Below are 14,155 nucleotides of genomic sequence, written 5' to 3'. Positions count from 1 at the left end.
CCATAGTCTCCTGAGGGAGCAGTAAACCTTACCTCTTCAAGTACTATTCAGCACTTCTGGAGGAAGCAACACTCGAAAGTGTCCAAAAATTTATGTTTGAATTTTAAATGCTGCAGTTTGCAGTTGATACAAAAGTTAGCTGTGTGGTCGATAGTGAGAAAGAAAGCTGCAGGCTATCAGTGGGCTGGTCAGGTGAGAAGAACTGTGGCAAATGGAATTCAACTCGGAGAAGTGTGAGGTTATGCTTTTGGGGAGGGGGAACCAGCCAAGGGAATACACAATAAATCTTAGGGTGCTAAAACATGTAAAGGAACAGAGTGCATGTCCACAGATCCCCAAATGGTAGTAGAACAGGTAGATAAAGTGGCTAAGATGGCATATGGGATACTTTCCTTTATTAGCCAAGGCATAGGATATGAGTAGGGAGGCAATACTGAAACTACACTAGAAAGAGTATGGAAGAGAATTGCAAAGATGTTCCCAGGAGTGGAAAATTTATCTACAAGGAAAGATTAGATTGGCTGAGGTTGTTTTCCATGGAATAGAGTTTGAGGGGAGGTTTAATTAAATGGATAAAATAATGTGTGGTCTAGATAGAATGGATAGGAAGGACCTGTTTCCATTAGAGAGGTCAATAACCAGGGGATAGCGAGCAGAAATGTTTTCACCCAGAAGGTGGTGGAGGTCTGGAACTCACTGCCTAAAAGGATGGTAGAGGCAGAAACCCTGATTGCATTTAAAAGTATACTTGGATAAGCACTTGAGGTGTCATAACCTAGAGAGCTATGGACCAAGAGCTGAAAGGTGAGTGAAGCTCGATAGCTCACAGACAGGATGGACCCAGGACCTCCTGCCCTGCCATTAATTTTCTATGTTTCTAAGAGGAAAATTTAATGCCCCCCACCAAGATGAGTTTGGAGGTGGGGTTTGGGGGGTGCATTGAGCAGGGGGTGTGTGGGGTGGGTATCCCGCTGACTTCCCAATTCCCCAACCCCACCAATCAAGCTCAGGGTGGGAATGGTGGAGTTGGGAGTCGGCCTTCCCTCCCAGAGGCCAATTGAGTCCCAATAAGTAGCCACTTAAGGGCCCCATCCTGCTGCCACTTGTATTCAGGTGCGGCGGGGATGGGGGGGGGGGGGGGTACTCACCGTCTGGGGAGGCTGTCCAGCAAGCCTACTGGGGTTTCCAGCCATCTACTAGGGGGTGTTCCCTCGACAGGCAGCCTGTGCCTAATTGAGGGACCCAGCAACGGGAAGGCCGGAAAGTCACCCCTTCTACCCTTGATTCCAACATTCCCCTCCCGCCCTTTCACTGCCAACCCCCTTCCTGCGAGCCCCATCCCACCCACACTCCCTCCATCTAGGGATTCATCAACAATCCAAGTGTAGTACTGGCAGTGGCCACTGCTTCCGGCGGGTGGAATTTCAACCTGCTCAGGGCTTAACTGAGTGGGAGGCCCGATGCTATCCAGGTAAATGCCTGATTACATGGTAATTGTGTCAGGCCTCCCAGAGAGAAGCAACAAGGAGCTCACAACTGTTTGCCAACCGGGGGGGCGACACCCCCCATTGCACAAATTAAATTCCTCCCTGTATTTCTAATTAATTGATTGTGCATAGTTCAAAATGTGTTCGCATTAGCAAAAGGCACTCAGAGCAATTTCAGGTATTTATCCAGAATGATTTCCCAGTTGTGATTCAGAGTAAGTGCTAGTCAATAAATAGAATGGTTTTCCATGGCATCAGTTTATGAAAGATCATCAACATGTTTTGAGAATCTCTTTTCTCATAGCTGGTTCATTGATGTGTTTATATTGGTTGTAATTTGAAGTAAGTGAAAAGAGACAGAAGAAGCCAATTACCCGACACCTTGTCATTTATAGAAAAAAATAGTTTGAGAATTGACTCAGCTGCCTATGCACTATAATGGGAATTATCAGATTGCAATATAGGTAGACAAATTAAACTTTCTCCTTCTTAGTTTATAACTCTTTTGAGTACAAACACGTTTCCATCTGTTGCTATTCAGATGAAGTTACATTGTTTCAGTTTGCCATTGTGAGATTTGAACTCTTGATCTTGCAAGCCCAGTACCATAACCACTTGGCTATCATACCAGAACTCATCAGTACTGTCATGAATCTATGATTATTGGTGCAGTGCCCTCTGGTGTATGTACAAATGACAAACACCAAAGCGTTCATTTTCCATAACACTTTTATTTGATAAAGATGAACCATTAGATTGAACCAACGTCACCTTACAAAGTTTTCAGGCTTTGTATGTTCTGTAAAATTCATTAGTAACTCTGACAGTGCTTTATCCGAAATCTGAAAGCTTTGGCTTTCTAATCAAATCTAGATAAACTGTAGATGCTCATCAACACTAGAATCTGGTTCAAAAGCAGTTTATTTTGAGTCGGATTATCAGATTTAAGTGTAGCACTTTGAAATAAGACATAAGTCTATTTGAATTGCATGTAGTTGTCTATATGTGTGATGAAAACTTATCAGGTTTTCCATAATCTGATTTAATTTGACTAAATATGAGAAGGTTTTGTAAAACATTCTGCTATTTCCATGCAATAGGTCTAATCTGATCATTTCATTCAGCCAGTATAGAGTTCAAAGGTTAATATTGCACCCTCTAGCCATCTAATAGAAAAGTTTCCCATTTTTGTTACAGGCTACTTTAGAACTACAGTCTGGTTCAGTTAAGATCAACCATTCTTTACAAATCATAAAATTATAAAACAGTCAAGCCACTAAAGTCATAATAGCAGAAATTAGCTAAAGTCAATTGAGAAAGAGTTAAAAATGAAGCCTGCACAACATATTTCAACTATTCAAGCCTTCTCAAAAAGTTCAAGATACTTTAATGACATTCAAGCAAAAAACAGGTTAAACATACAAGACAACACCACTGCCATTTTAAGATATTACCATTTGCTTTGTACAAAGACCAATATTTTGAAATTCATGGCATTTCTGACTGTTACTATGGCTAACAAAAGACTGTGAGCCTAACTTCTCCATTTAGTAAACTAGTACAATGTTTACCTCACTTGCACTAGTGCTAAATGGCACTGCACTCCTGGTTAGTTCAGTAAAGGGAAAATTATTACTTAAATAAACTTAGATAAGTGAGCAGTACTATAGCCTCATCTGAACAATTGTTTCCATTATACATAGAAGCAGTAGAAATTGATGACATACAAGAGGCAATTCAGGTCTATTGGGATTAAATTTCACCTTCCCCACTTGGGTGGATTGCCCATCTGTTATAGAAGGCACCCAATTATCATTGTCATTGATTACAAAGGAAAGAAAATAGTTGGGGTTCCATTATAGGCAGGTGAGCCACTCTGCCACATTACTGCCCAACTGTTCAGGTGGAAATTACCCTCAGTACCCTTTAAAGTTTAAACAAGTCACCACCAACAACACTTAACACATTTTCATAGCCATACTTAAGGTCAAACCTAAAAATGCACTTTTAATGTGAGGAAAAATTATGCTTTTTGGTTCGCTAAAATGTATGCCTTGCTAATTGTTAAAAACTTTGAAAGGTTACTCTGTCAACAGTGCATATGTAAGAAATACTGGTCTCACCACAGCAGCTTGGGTTACTGTTGGCATGTGGCTGTAGAAAGTTATTAAAATACTTTAGAACCTCAATATTTTTGTAATCAGTGTACAAGTTACATTGTTTTAGACTGGTACACTCATGTGGTAATACAAAGTAAGTTACACATTACCTTCAATATCACTATCATGCTTTCAAATGAACCACAAATACAACTTTACGTAGTCACAACGATGAAACAACAGTTGTCTCAATGCTTGTTACACACTTCCCAATTAAATCAAATATTAATATAAATTAATGGTTATTTTTATAATACAAAAACTGTACCTCTTGAATTATTTGGCAGATCAAAAAGTTTCCAAATGCATCATTAATCAGCTAAAGGCAGTGACTTCATGACCATCTTTTGCAGCAAAAACTGTACTGCACAAAGCTGCTTGTGAGAATATATCTGAGCCTCAGGTGACAAAACTTGCAGCAATATTAGGGCTCTGAGATTATCACTTTAATCAGATATTTCTGGTTGAAATTCAGCCCAGAGTTGTAATGTTTGAACGGCCACCAGGGGGTGCACTGATACGCTGAGTAGGACGACGAGGAATGTGATCATCAGCCTGGGTTCCTGGAACAGAAGAAAGAGCAAATTCAGACTGCATCTCGTCAGCGTGATGCTCTTAATAGCATTGTTTTAGAACATTTATTTGAAGCTTAATCTGTTTTCAAAATCCATTTTCAAACAGAACATTTTATGTGATTTAGGAGAAGCCGGCTATAAATTAGCACCAATAAAATTTCACATGAAATACTTTCTCATGCAATTACTATAATACTCAGTCTTTCCACTGATGCACTCTTGTGCCACTTTCTTTCTTCATCCCAGAAGATGCATGTCTCCACTGTGGCAGGAGGGGACACTTTGGGGCATTCGTCCAGCTGAGGGCAAAGGGAAACGTAAAGAAAGAAGGAACCTGCATTTATTTATATAGTTACTTTCTTGCCCTCAGGCCATCCCAAAATGCTTCATAGCCAATGAGATCCTTCTGATGTGTATAACAGGAAAAAAGGAGCTAATTTGCATACAGTAAGGTCCATTAAAAAAACAAGTGAGGTAAATGACCAGATAATCTGTCTTGGTGTTGCAGCTCGATGGATAAATGTTAGCCAGGGCACCTCCCATGGTCTTCCTTGAATACTGCCATAAAATCTTTTACAATCACTTGAACGGGTAGATAGATCTTATTTATTGTCCCATTTAAAAGATACCAGTTCCAGCAATACAGAAATCCCTCAATACTGACCTACCAGCCTACATTTTGTGCCCACGCCTTGATGTGGGGCTTGAACCTACAGCATTCTGACTAAGAGTCAAGAGCGCTTCCAATGAACCAAACTGACGCTCAAAGTCAGATTCAGTGAAATCCAAACACAAGGACATATCAGAACGGGAGTGGCAACAGATCAATTTTGGGAGGGAAGGGGATTTAGAGACACATTAATTGGGAGGTGGACTTGGAAACCCGGAACCTAGTGAAAATAACATTAGGCCACGTGCCTCACCTCACGCAGTGCAAAAGCTCAGGGGATCAGATGCTATCTCCTGACTACCTCTAGTGCGACTAACAATATGGATTGGGTGCTCGGACGTGCAGTGTGTGGGTTCCTGTGTATCATCAGAGGACCAAAAAATTGAGATTCCCACAATCCAAACTCAACAACTTTTCAGTTCAAAGATTAGTGAGAACAGCAGAGTTGTTAAGTCAAATCAGTGACTTCGACCTGATTCCAATGTGAGTCATTTTTTTGATGTGTGGGTTGACTTGATCAAAAGTGATTTCTGACTTGGACAAAATTGACTCAGTTTTAAAAAGAATTTTTAAAAATTCCCGGCATAATGCAGCCAATCGTTTTAGCACAAACCACTGTGTATGGAATTCAGCACAGGTTTTGTTTTCCTCCTGCCTGATCCCACCTATTGCCACTACTGATTGGTTGCTTTGGAGACTGGACTTCCAGACCCACTGCAGTGATTGGCCAAGCAGCTTGTCAATCGGGGATAGTCAATTGGCCAGATTCCCATTCCCTCCTTTTTATCATTGGCCTTGTGTGAGGAGTGGCCTGTTTGTTAAGAGTCAGCAGAAACACCCGGAGGCAAAGGCCGCAACTCAAATTCAGGAGTTAAATAAAAGGTTTTGCCTGGTTCTCGCTGGCATGTGCTGCCCACCCCAAAGCCCAAATACAAACAATTGCCAGGGTCGCTCCAACCCGACTCTTCCATGGCCGCCTGCAACCCAAACTTTCCATGGCCATGTGCCTGAACAGGGAGGGATACAGGGGAATCGGCCAGGAGAGAGGGACTGGGAAGAGAGAGGGAAGGACAGAGGAGAGTGACAGGAAAAGGGACAGGAGAAAGGTACAGGGTAGAGGAACAGGAAGAGGGACAGCAGAGAGGAACGGGGAGAGGGACAGGAGAATGGGAGAGGGTAGAGGTACAGGGAGAGGAACAGGAAGAGGGACAGGGGGAGAGGAACAGGAAGAGGGACAGGGGGAGAGGAACAGGAAGAGGGACAGGGGGAGAGGAACAGGAAGAGGGACAGGGGGAGAGGAACAGGGAGCGGGACAGGGGGAGAGGAACAGGGAGCGGGACAGGGGGAGAGGAACAGGAGAAATGGACAAGGGACCAGGTCAGCAGCGCGCACAAGCAAAACCTCAACAGTGTTACATGTATTACGTGTACTAACTGCACTGAATGCTGAGGTTACTTTGGAAATTGCTTCACGTGTAACACAGGTATTGCTTCATGTGTAACACATGTATTGCTTCATGTGTAACACATGTATTGCTTCATGTGTAACACATGTATTGCTTCACGTGGAACACATGTATTGCTTCACGTGGAACACATGTATTGCTTCACGTGTAACACATGTATTGCTTCACGTGTAACACATGTATTGCTTCATGTGGAACATGTATTGCTTCATGTGGAACATGTATTGCTTCACATGTAACACATGTATTGCTTCATGTGGAACATGTATTGCTTCATGTGGAACATGTATTGCTTCATGTGGAACATGTATTGCTTCACGTGTAACACATGTATTGCTCTCTTAGACTATATAACAATCATGTCATCACCAGAAGTTGCATCATTTGGTTTTGAAAGTTATATAAATTTTGTCACAAAGAGAACTGCTGTCTGCAAAACATGTGGAACGAAGGTGATTCATGGTCCTGTGACGACATCAAATTTCATCATCAGCTGAAAAGTCATCTTGATAAGTAAGTTTTAACATTACTTTACAGTTTTGATTACATTTTATAGTTTCAACAGTATGATAGTAAAGAATGAGTGAATCCATAGGATGTGTATTTTCAAATACATTCAAACCACAAAGTGATGAGATATGACTTGCTTACTAAGAATGAGGACACTTTCACTTTAAAAAAATGACTAATGGCTTAATTTGACTTGGAAAGAATTGACTTTGTTACAACTATGGAGAACAGTTTTTTTTCTTATTTATGTAAGAGATCTAATGACCACATTCAAGAAAGATCAAACATAGGGCAAAAGTTAACCTTCGACATCCTATTAATAATTTATAGCAAATTCATTTTTACCAGCCAGAGTGAATCCAGATTGGTGAAGGTTTCGTGGTGGTTGAATTGGTTGTTTAGCTGGAGACATCCTGGCTGATGGAATAGGTGTTATAGCTCTGGGAACCACAGTGACATCCTGGACAGGACCATCATAAATTCCCCTTGGAACGCCTCGGATTTCAGCCAACTGCAAAAATTGCAACTAACCTTTGATACTGTTCTGTTAATCTAAGTGCTATGGCATTTTACAAATGCAGCTCAATAAGAGACAATCTTCATAGGCAAAATCTAGGAGACATATTAGCGCAAACAATAATTCAGATTTTCTTTCTGACATACAAGTAGGAACTTTGCAGCCATTCAAGAAAAGTTGGCATTGCATTGGTTATCAATGTCATCCCACATTATGTGACTAATATTTTACTGAAAATTTCTAACTTTTAAAGGGAGTGTGTTCAAATCTGTGTGCAAGTATTAACGGGATCTAAGCTCTCCATTGTTTATTTGTGTAGAGATAATGAAGAAGATACCAGCTGCTCAATATATGCATGGAAGACTTTGGGATTCCAAAGTAATGTATAGAAGGGGAATCTGCAAGACCAACAGCTACTCCAGTTACCATGCTAATGTAAGATTTGGAAATGTTAGCCATGATAGGTGGTGGCCGAATCTTTTAACTAATACCTTATCTCAAAAATGGCTTGTCGTTAGCCACGTTCCTTAGCTTTGCAGAAATGTGCTCTATAAGATTTATAAACTGGTTGCTCCTAAACTGAGAAGGATGGTCAGAAATCTCCAAACTAAAGCTGGGCTCAGGGTTATATTATACTCTACAAATATAGGAAGAATAAAGTTGGCATAGCTGCAAATTTCTGGGAAAAGAACTACTTCTCTAAATTAAATTTAAACAGGAACTTGAAATAAAGCATGTTGCCTGGGGCAGAAAGAAAGAAAAATAGATGGCAGGTCTAAATAACAGGGAAACTATGTTTTTCCTACACTGAGTATGTGGTCTTCACACAAAGCTCCATGTAAAAAATGTGTTACAAAACAATTATACTGTTGAGTATTTTTGGACTTTGGACAGATGATAAAAGGGAATGATTTAACCCCTGTTTATCAAAATCCTTGATTGTTAATCCAGCTCCCTGGATTATTAATCCAGTAACATAAACAATGTAGTTCCATACCCTAAATTATTCAATGTGCAAAATTCTTACTTGTATTAACTGCGGAGCTATCAATTCTAGTTTACGTTTTCAATTAATATAGAGGTGCAGGGAGGTTATGCTGAGCTTATGTAAGGTACTAATTAGACCTCAGCTGGAGTATTGTGTGCAGTTCTGGGCACCACACTATAGGAAGGATGTGAATACATTGAAGAGAGTGCAGAAGAGATTTACAAGAATGGTTCCAGGGATGAGAAACTTGAGTTATGAACATAGATTGGAGAGGTTGGGACTGTTCTCCTTGGAGAGGAAAAGGCCAAGAGGAGATTTGACAGAGGTGTTCAAAATCATGAGGGGGCTGGATAGAATGGATAGGGAGAAACTGTTCTTGCCTCTAAAGGGATCAAGAACGAGAGAGCACAGATTTAAAGTGATTTGCAAAAGAAGCAAATGTGATGCGAGAAAAAACTTTTTCACACAGCGAGTGGTTTGAGTCTGGAATGCACTGCCTGGAAGTGTGGAGGAGGCAGGTTCAGTTGAGGCATTCAAGGGGGCATTAGATGATTACTTGAATAGAAACAATGTGCAAGGGTACGTGGAAAAGGCAGGGCAATGGCACTAGGTCATAATGCTTATCCGGAGAGCCAGTGCAGACACGATGGGCCGAGCAGCCCCTTCCACACCGTAACAATTCTGTGATAATTGTCCTGAAGTTGTAATACTGATACAGTAACGTTAAATACTGTACCTTGCTTCTTGCTTTTATTCTTTTGTAAACATAGTCCGGGAATGTCTTCTTGGGGATGAAGCGCCCACAGCCCTCTGTGGCATGAATCGTCCCATATTCCAGGACAATTTTACCTTGACTTACAACAACTGAAGGAGCACCACGGCATTCCATCCCTTCAAATATGTTGTACTCAATTGCCTAGGAGACATAATGCAAATGTGATATAACTTTCCATTTCATATCATTTAGAGTGCACTTTCCACGACCAATTTGTCACCTGGATTATTTAATCTATATTGCAAGCATGCTGACTGATTAATTATTAAAATGATGTGCTCAAATGGTTTAGTACTGAAAAGCTGCTGGTATTTTAGTCTGAAATACTTTGATCTGGTATCATTATTTCTCTGCGGCCATTTCACTTTTGAATGTACATTGCTGCTTCAGTTCATACTTGTGTCCGTTTGTACCTCTCTTGACTTTCTTGCTTCAATTCTTCCTTTCTCTGAACTCATTATTCTGTAACCTCCTTGTACCATGAGGAAATGTTATTGTGCTAAAATTGTAGGAGGGAAGGGAAACACAGGACAGCAATAACTAGTTGACAAAACAAAATGGGAAGACTGAAGTGAATGATACAAAATTAAGTGAGTAATGCAACATTTGATGAAGGGGAGTATTTAAAATTAGGTTGAATACTGTAAATGAGGACGGTCATTTATTTGAATTTCCCTGTTGTCCATGTTACAACTGCACTTTACCCATCTGTCCCATCCTCAGATTTCATTACAGGTGAAGGTTTTTTTTAAGCCGGAGAAATGACAAAGGGAAAAAGAAAGAAAAGCAATATAAAATGGCTGGGATTCTGAAGAATGAACTGAGAAGAAAATGAGTGAGGAATAACAATAGGAATCAGGAGGCAAAGATACAAGTTATTTTTTAAAAATTCATTTATGTGATGTGGGCTTTGCTAGCTAGGTCAGCATTTATTCCCTAACTTATTGCCCATCCCTAATTGCCCTTGAGAGTGTGGTGTTGAGCTGCCTTCTTGAACCACTGTAGTCCCTGTAGTGTAGATACACCCACAGTGCTGTTCGGGAGGGAGTTCCAGGAGTTTGACCCAGCAACGGTGAAGGAACGACAATATATTTCCAAGTCAGGATGGTGAATGGCCTGGAGAGGAACTTCCAGGTGGTGGTGTTCCCATGTATCTATTGCCCTCGTCCTTCTAGTTGGTAGAGGTTGTGAGTTTGTAAGGTGCTGCCTAAGGAGCCTTGGTGAGTTTCTGCAGTGCATCTTGTAGATGGTACACACACTGCTGCCACTGTTCGGGGGTGCTGGAGGGAGTGAATGTTTGTGGAAGGGGTGCCAATCAAGCGGGCTGCTTCGTCCTGGATGGTGTCAATCTTCTTGAATGTTTGCGGAGCTGCACTCAACCAGGCAATTGGAAAGTATTCCATCACACTCCTGACTTTTGCCTTGTAGATGGTGGACAGGCTTTGGGGAGTCAGGAGGTGAGTTACTCACCACAGGATTCCTCGCCTCTGACCTGCTCTTGTAGCTACTGTATTTACATGGTTAGTCCAGTTCAGTTTCTGGTCGATGGTAACCCCCCCAGGATGTAGACAGTGGGGGATTCAGCAATGGTTATGCCATTGAATGTCATGGGGGGATGGTTGGGTTCTCTCTTGTTGGAGATGGTCATTGCCTGGCACTTGTGTGGCATGAAGGTTACTTGCCACTTGTAAGCCCAAGCCTGGATATTGTCCATGTCTTGCTGCATTTGGACATGGACTGCTTCAGTATCTGAGGAGTCGTGAATGGTGCAATCATCAGAGAACATCCCCACTTCTGATCTTATGATAGAAGTAAGATATTTGATGAACCTCTTCCATCCTTTATTCTTGGATGAAAAAGAATAGAGAAAGTTAAAAAAAGTCTGATGATAGAAGCAAGACAACAAAAGACATAAAAAGAAGAAAAGTCAATTATTTAAGTAATGGAACAAATACAAATATATGAAGGAATTACTGAGTTACCTTTTTCACCAATTTTCATGCTTTTATAATTGTGATGTCCTCTTATGGTATCTATAATTGTCTCTAGACTATATAAATGAGATTGTTTCAGAGTGTTTCCAGTGTCCTAACAGCACAGAGGTTGGTGTATATGGCCTTTAAACATTCTATATTCTGGACCAGCAAGGCATTTAAAATCACATCTATTACTGTAGAATAAGATTTTAAAGGAGCTTAATAGGGTAAACATTGAGAACATGGGGGCACAGATAAAGGGCCAATCATAAGGACTGAGATGGGCAGAAACCTATTCACTCAGAGGGATATGAATCTTTGGAATTTTCTACCCCACAGGGTTGTGGATGCATCAACATTGAGTATATTCAAGGCTGAGATAGATAGATTTTTGATCTCTGAGCAAATTACGAGGAATGGAGAGCAGGCGGGAAAGTGGTGCTGAAGCCTGAGATCAGCCCTGATCACACTGAAAGATGGAACAGGCTCAAGGGAACACTCCTACATCTATTGCTTATATTCTTCTATTAAGTGGCTGTCAACTCGTGTGATGGAAGCACATTGTTGGAACAGTATGAAAGAAGACTTCTAGTTAACCAATGCTCTATCCACACTGGAAGTGCTCAATACAATGAAAACAGGAAATGATTGAAGCATTCAGCAGATCAGGCAGCATGTGAAGAGGGCAACAGGGTTAATGAGGCAAAAATTAAATAAGCAGGTCCAGTAGCATCCGTGGAGAGAGAAAACGAGGGCAGAATTTTCCCTCCATCGGTGGGGGAGTTCATGACCGACGGGTGGAGGCACGTCTCCGATTGGCACCCCCAATTGGGGGGTTCGCCGCTATTTCACCTGGGTGGGCCAATTAAGGCCCGCCCAGCGTGACGTCTGCCAGGAAGCGCTATGCGCTACTTGTGCGGGTGGGGGGGGGGGGGGGGGGGGGGGGGGGGGGTTGTTCCCTGAGCCAAGAATGCGCTTTTTCGAGCATGCGTGTGAAAGAGCGCACTCATCTCCCTGAGGCTAAGTGCTGCCTCAGGGAGATTGGCTCCAAATGTAAAAATCCTAAAAATAGAAAAATAAAATTTCCCTGATATGCCCCTTCATGTGACACTGTCACATGAGTTGGGACATGTCCATCACTTTCAGTTAAACTTTTAGTAAATTTTTTAAAACCTACATGAAACCGCATCCCGCCCGTGGATGAGGTTTCATGCTGTCTCTGAAACCCGGCAGGGCTCCTGGCCTGCCCACCAACCTTAAGCTTGGATGGGCAGGTCCATGTTAATGAGTTTGTCAGCGGTCTCAATAGGCCATTGACAGGCCAGCGGGTGCACAGCTGATTTGGCTGCGCCCCTGCCGACCTGAAAATTGAAATGACGAGGGGTGACGTCGGGAGTTCCGCCCGATGTCATCCCGGGTCGAAGAGCAGGCCCCGCCCACCCCCTCCGCTCGCCCGACCAGGAAATTCTGCCCAGAGTTAACAGAAACATTAACTCTGTTTCTCTCTCTACAGATGCTGCTAGACCTGCTGAGTTTTTCCAGCATTTTCTGTTTTTGTTTCAGATTTCCAGCACCCACAGTATTTTGCTTCTATAAAAATTAAATAAGGCCTGTCAGCGGGCACTGGGATCATAATGCATGATTACCCTGTGCCTATGGAAGTGATGCAAGTGGCCACCAGCTCATCTCCACGATAGTTGTTAAACACGTTGTTGACTGGCTACACACTCAGCAGGGGGCCCAGGTTTGTATGAGGCAAGCGCCAATTAAAACTAGCTTGCACTTCTTAAAGCCACACTGCACTTCTTAAAGTGGAGATGCTTTCTGGCTGCAACAGGTGCTGCAAGTGGCTGGGAAGAGTCTCGAGAGTAGGAAGAAACTGATGCAAAAGAGCAGCAGGCCAGAGAAAGAGCTCCCCAGGTTCTCAGATGTGGTGCTGGAGGTCTTGGCGCAGGAGGTCAAAAGGAATTATTTCCACAGGGAGACCCTCAGACATACACAGTGAAAGCCATGGGAGTAGACTGCTTGGAGAGAAGACAATGAAGTTTCCTTTCCGGTGCACAGAGCCTCAGTGACCTCCCTGAAACAGCAGTGGACAGAGGACTGAGATATGTCAGCCATGTCGCCTCCTCCAGCCTGGGAGCACTTGCCCCCAGAAACTGAACGTGACACAAGACACTGATGGCCACTGACAGTGTCATTCTCACCCTGATATGAAGCTGCAGGCGGAGCAGGAGGCACAGTTCAGTGGCCTCCACCTTAAATGTAGCCACTGCAGACACTGCTTCTGGCTGAGGTGGAGACAGGAGAAATGCTCTCTGAAGGCCCCATTTGGGCAAGGCCTTTTGTTGAGACCCCTCCTCCTCCTCCTCTTCACAGAACGGCTCCTCTTTGCAGTCTCTGCTCCATCTCCCTGTCATGATGCAGCTTACAAGAAACTGCAATGGAATACCCTATGACTGGGAGCATTTTATAAAATTTGTTCATATGATGTGGGTGCTGCTGGCAAGGCCAGCATTTATTGCACATCCCTAATTGCCCTTAAGAAGGTGGTGGTGAATTGCAATTGTTCAATTATGCAACCAGAGGCCTTTTAAAACCATACCGCTCCCTTCTGACTGGATTCTGGCAATCCCTCCCTCTACACAGTACTTCCACTAAGTCTGGAACGACAGAAGAAAAGTCACAAAGCATCTCACCTGCAAGTTGAATGGTGGGGGTTCTCTCATGTAGCCGAACGCATATTCAGCTGTGCACGTTTAAGGGAGGCCGTTAACAGGACTGCCAAGGCCCAGAATGGCAGTCGGGTGTCAAATCAATGTTCGACTCTGACTCATTTTACGATCCAACCACTCTGCATGCTTCCGGAGCACGCACAGGCACCCACACTATGGCCCTTCGAAACATGGTGATTGGCTGAGCTGTGCAGAAGTCGCTGGGAGCAGACACTGTGCCATTGTTCTTATCAGCCAACCCCTGTAGTGCTGAAACCAGCGGTGTTAGAGAGCCGAATTTTGAGGCAAATGTATCTGG

General features: G+C 42.7%; 1 protein-coding gene across 3 annotated transcripts in view; it reads right to left on the bottom strand.

The window, feature by feature from the left end:
* Positions 1-2,198: 2,198 nt before the first annotated feature.
* The window catches only part of dpysl4 (dihydropyrimidinase like 4), a 41,859-nt gene continuing 29,902 nt past the window's right edge, over positions 2,199-14,155 (bottom strand). For 2 of the 3 annotated variants that reach the window (XM_041209829.1, XM_041209826.1), the window contains 3 exons: positions 9,108-9,287; positions 7,212-7,377; positions 2,199-4,209 (listed from right to left, as the gene is read on the bottom strand). In XM_041209829.1, the coding sequence (XP_041065763.1) occupies positions 4,118-4,209; positions 7,212-7,377; positions 9,108-9,287 (438 nt within the window). In that variant the 3' untranslated portion in view covers positions 2,199-4,117. Of the gene's footprint in view, positions 4,210-4,326; positions 4,521-7,211; positions 7,378-9,107; positions 9,288-14,155 lie in introns of those variants that run through there. The other variant, XM_041209827.1, reaches the window with a different exon arrangement.

Source organism: Carcharodon carcharias, chromosome 17, assembly GCF_017639515.1.
Source record: "Carcharodon carcharias isolate sCarCar2 chromosome 17, sCarCar2.pri, whole genome shotgun sequence".
NCBI classification, from domain to species: domain Eukaryota; kingdom Metazoa; phylum Chordata; class Chondrichthyes; order Lamniformes; family Lamnidae; genus Carcharodon; species Carcharodon carcharias.
This window is presented reverse-complemented; position numbering and strand designations above follow the sequence as displayed.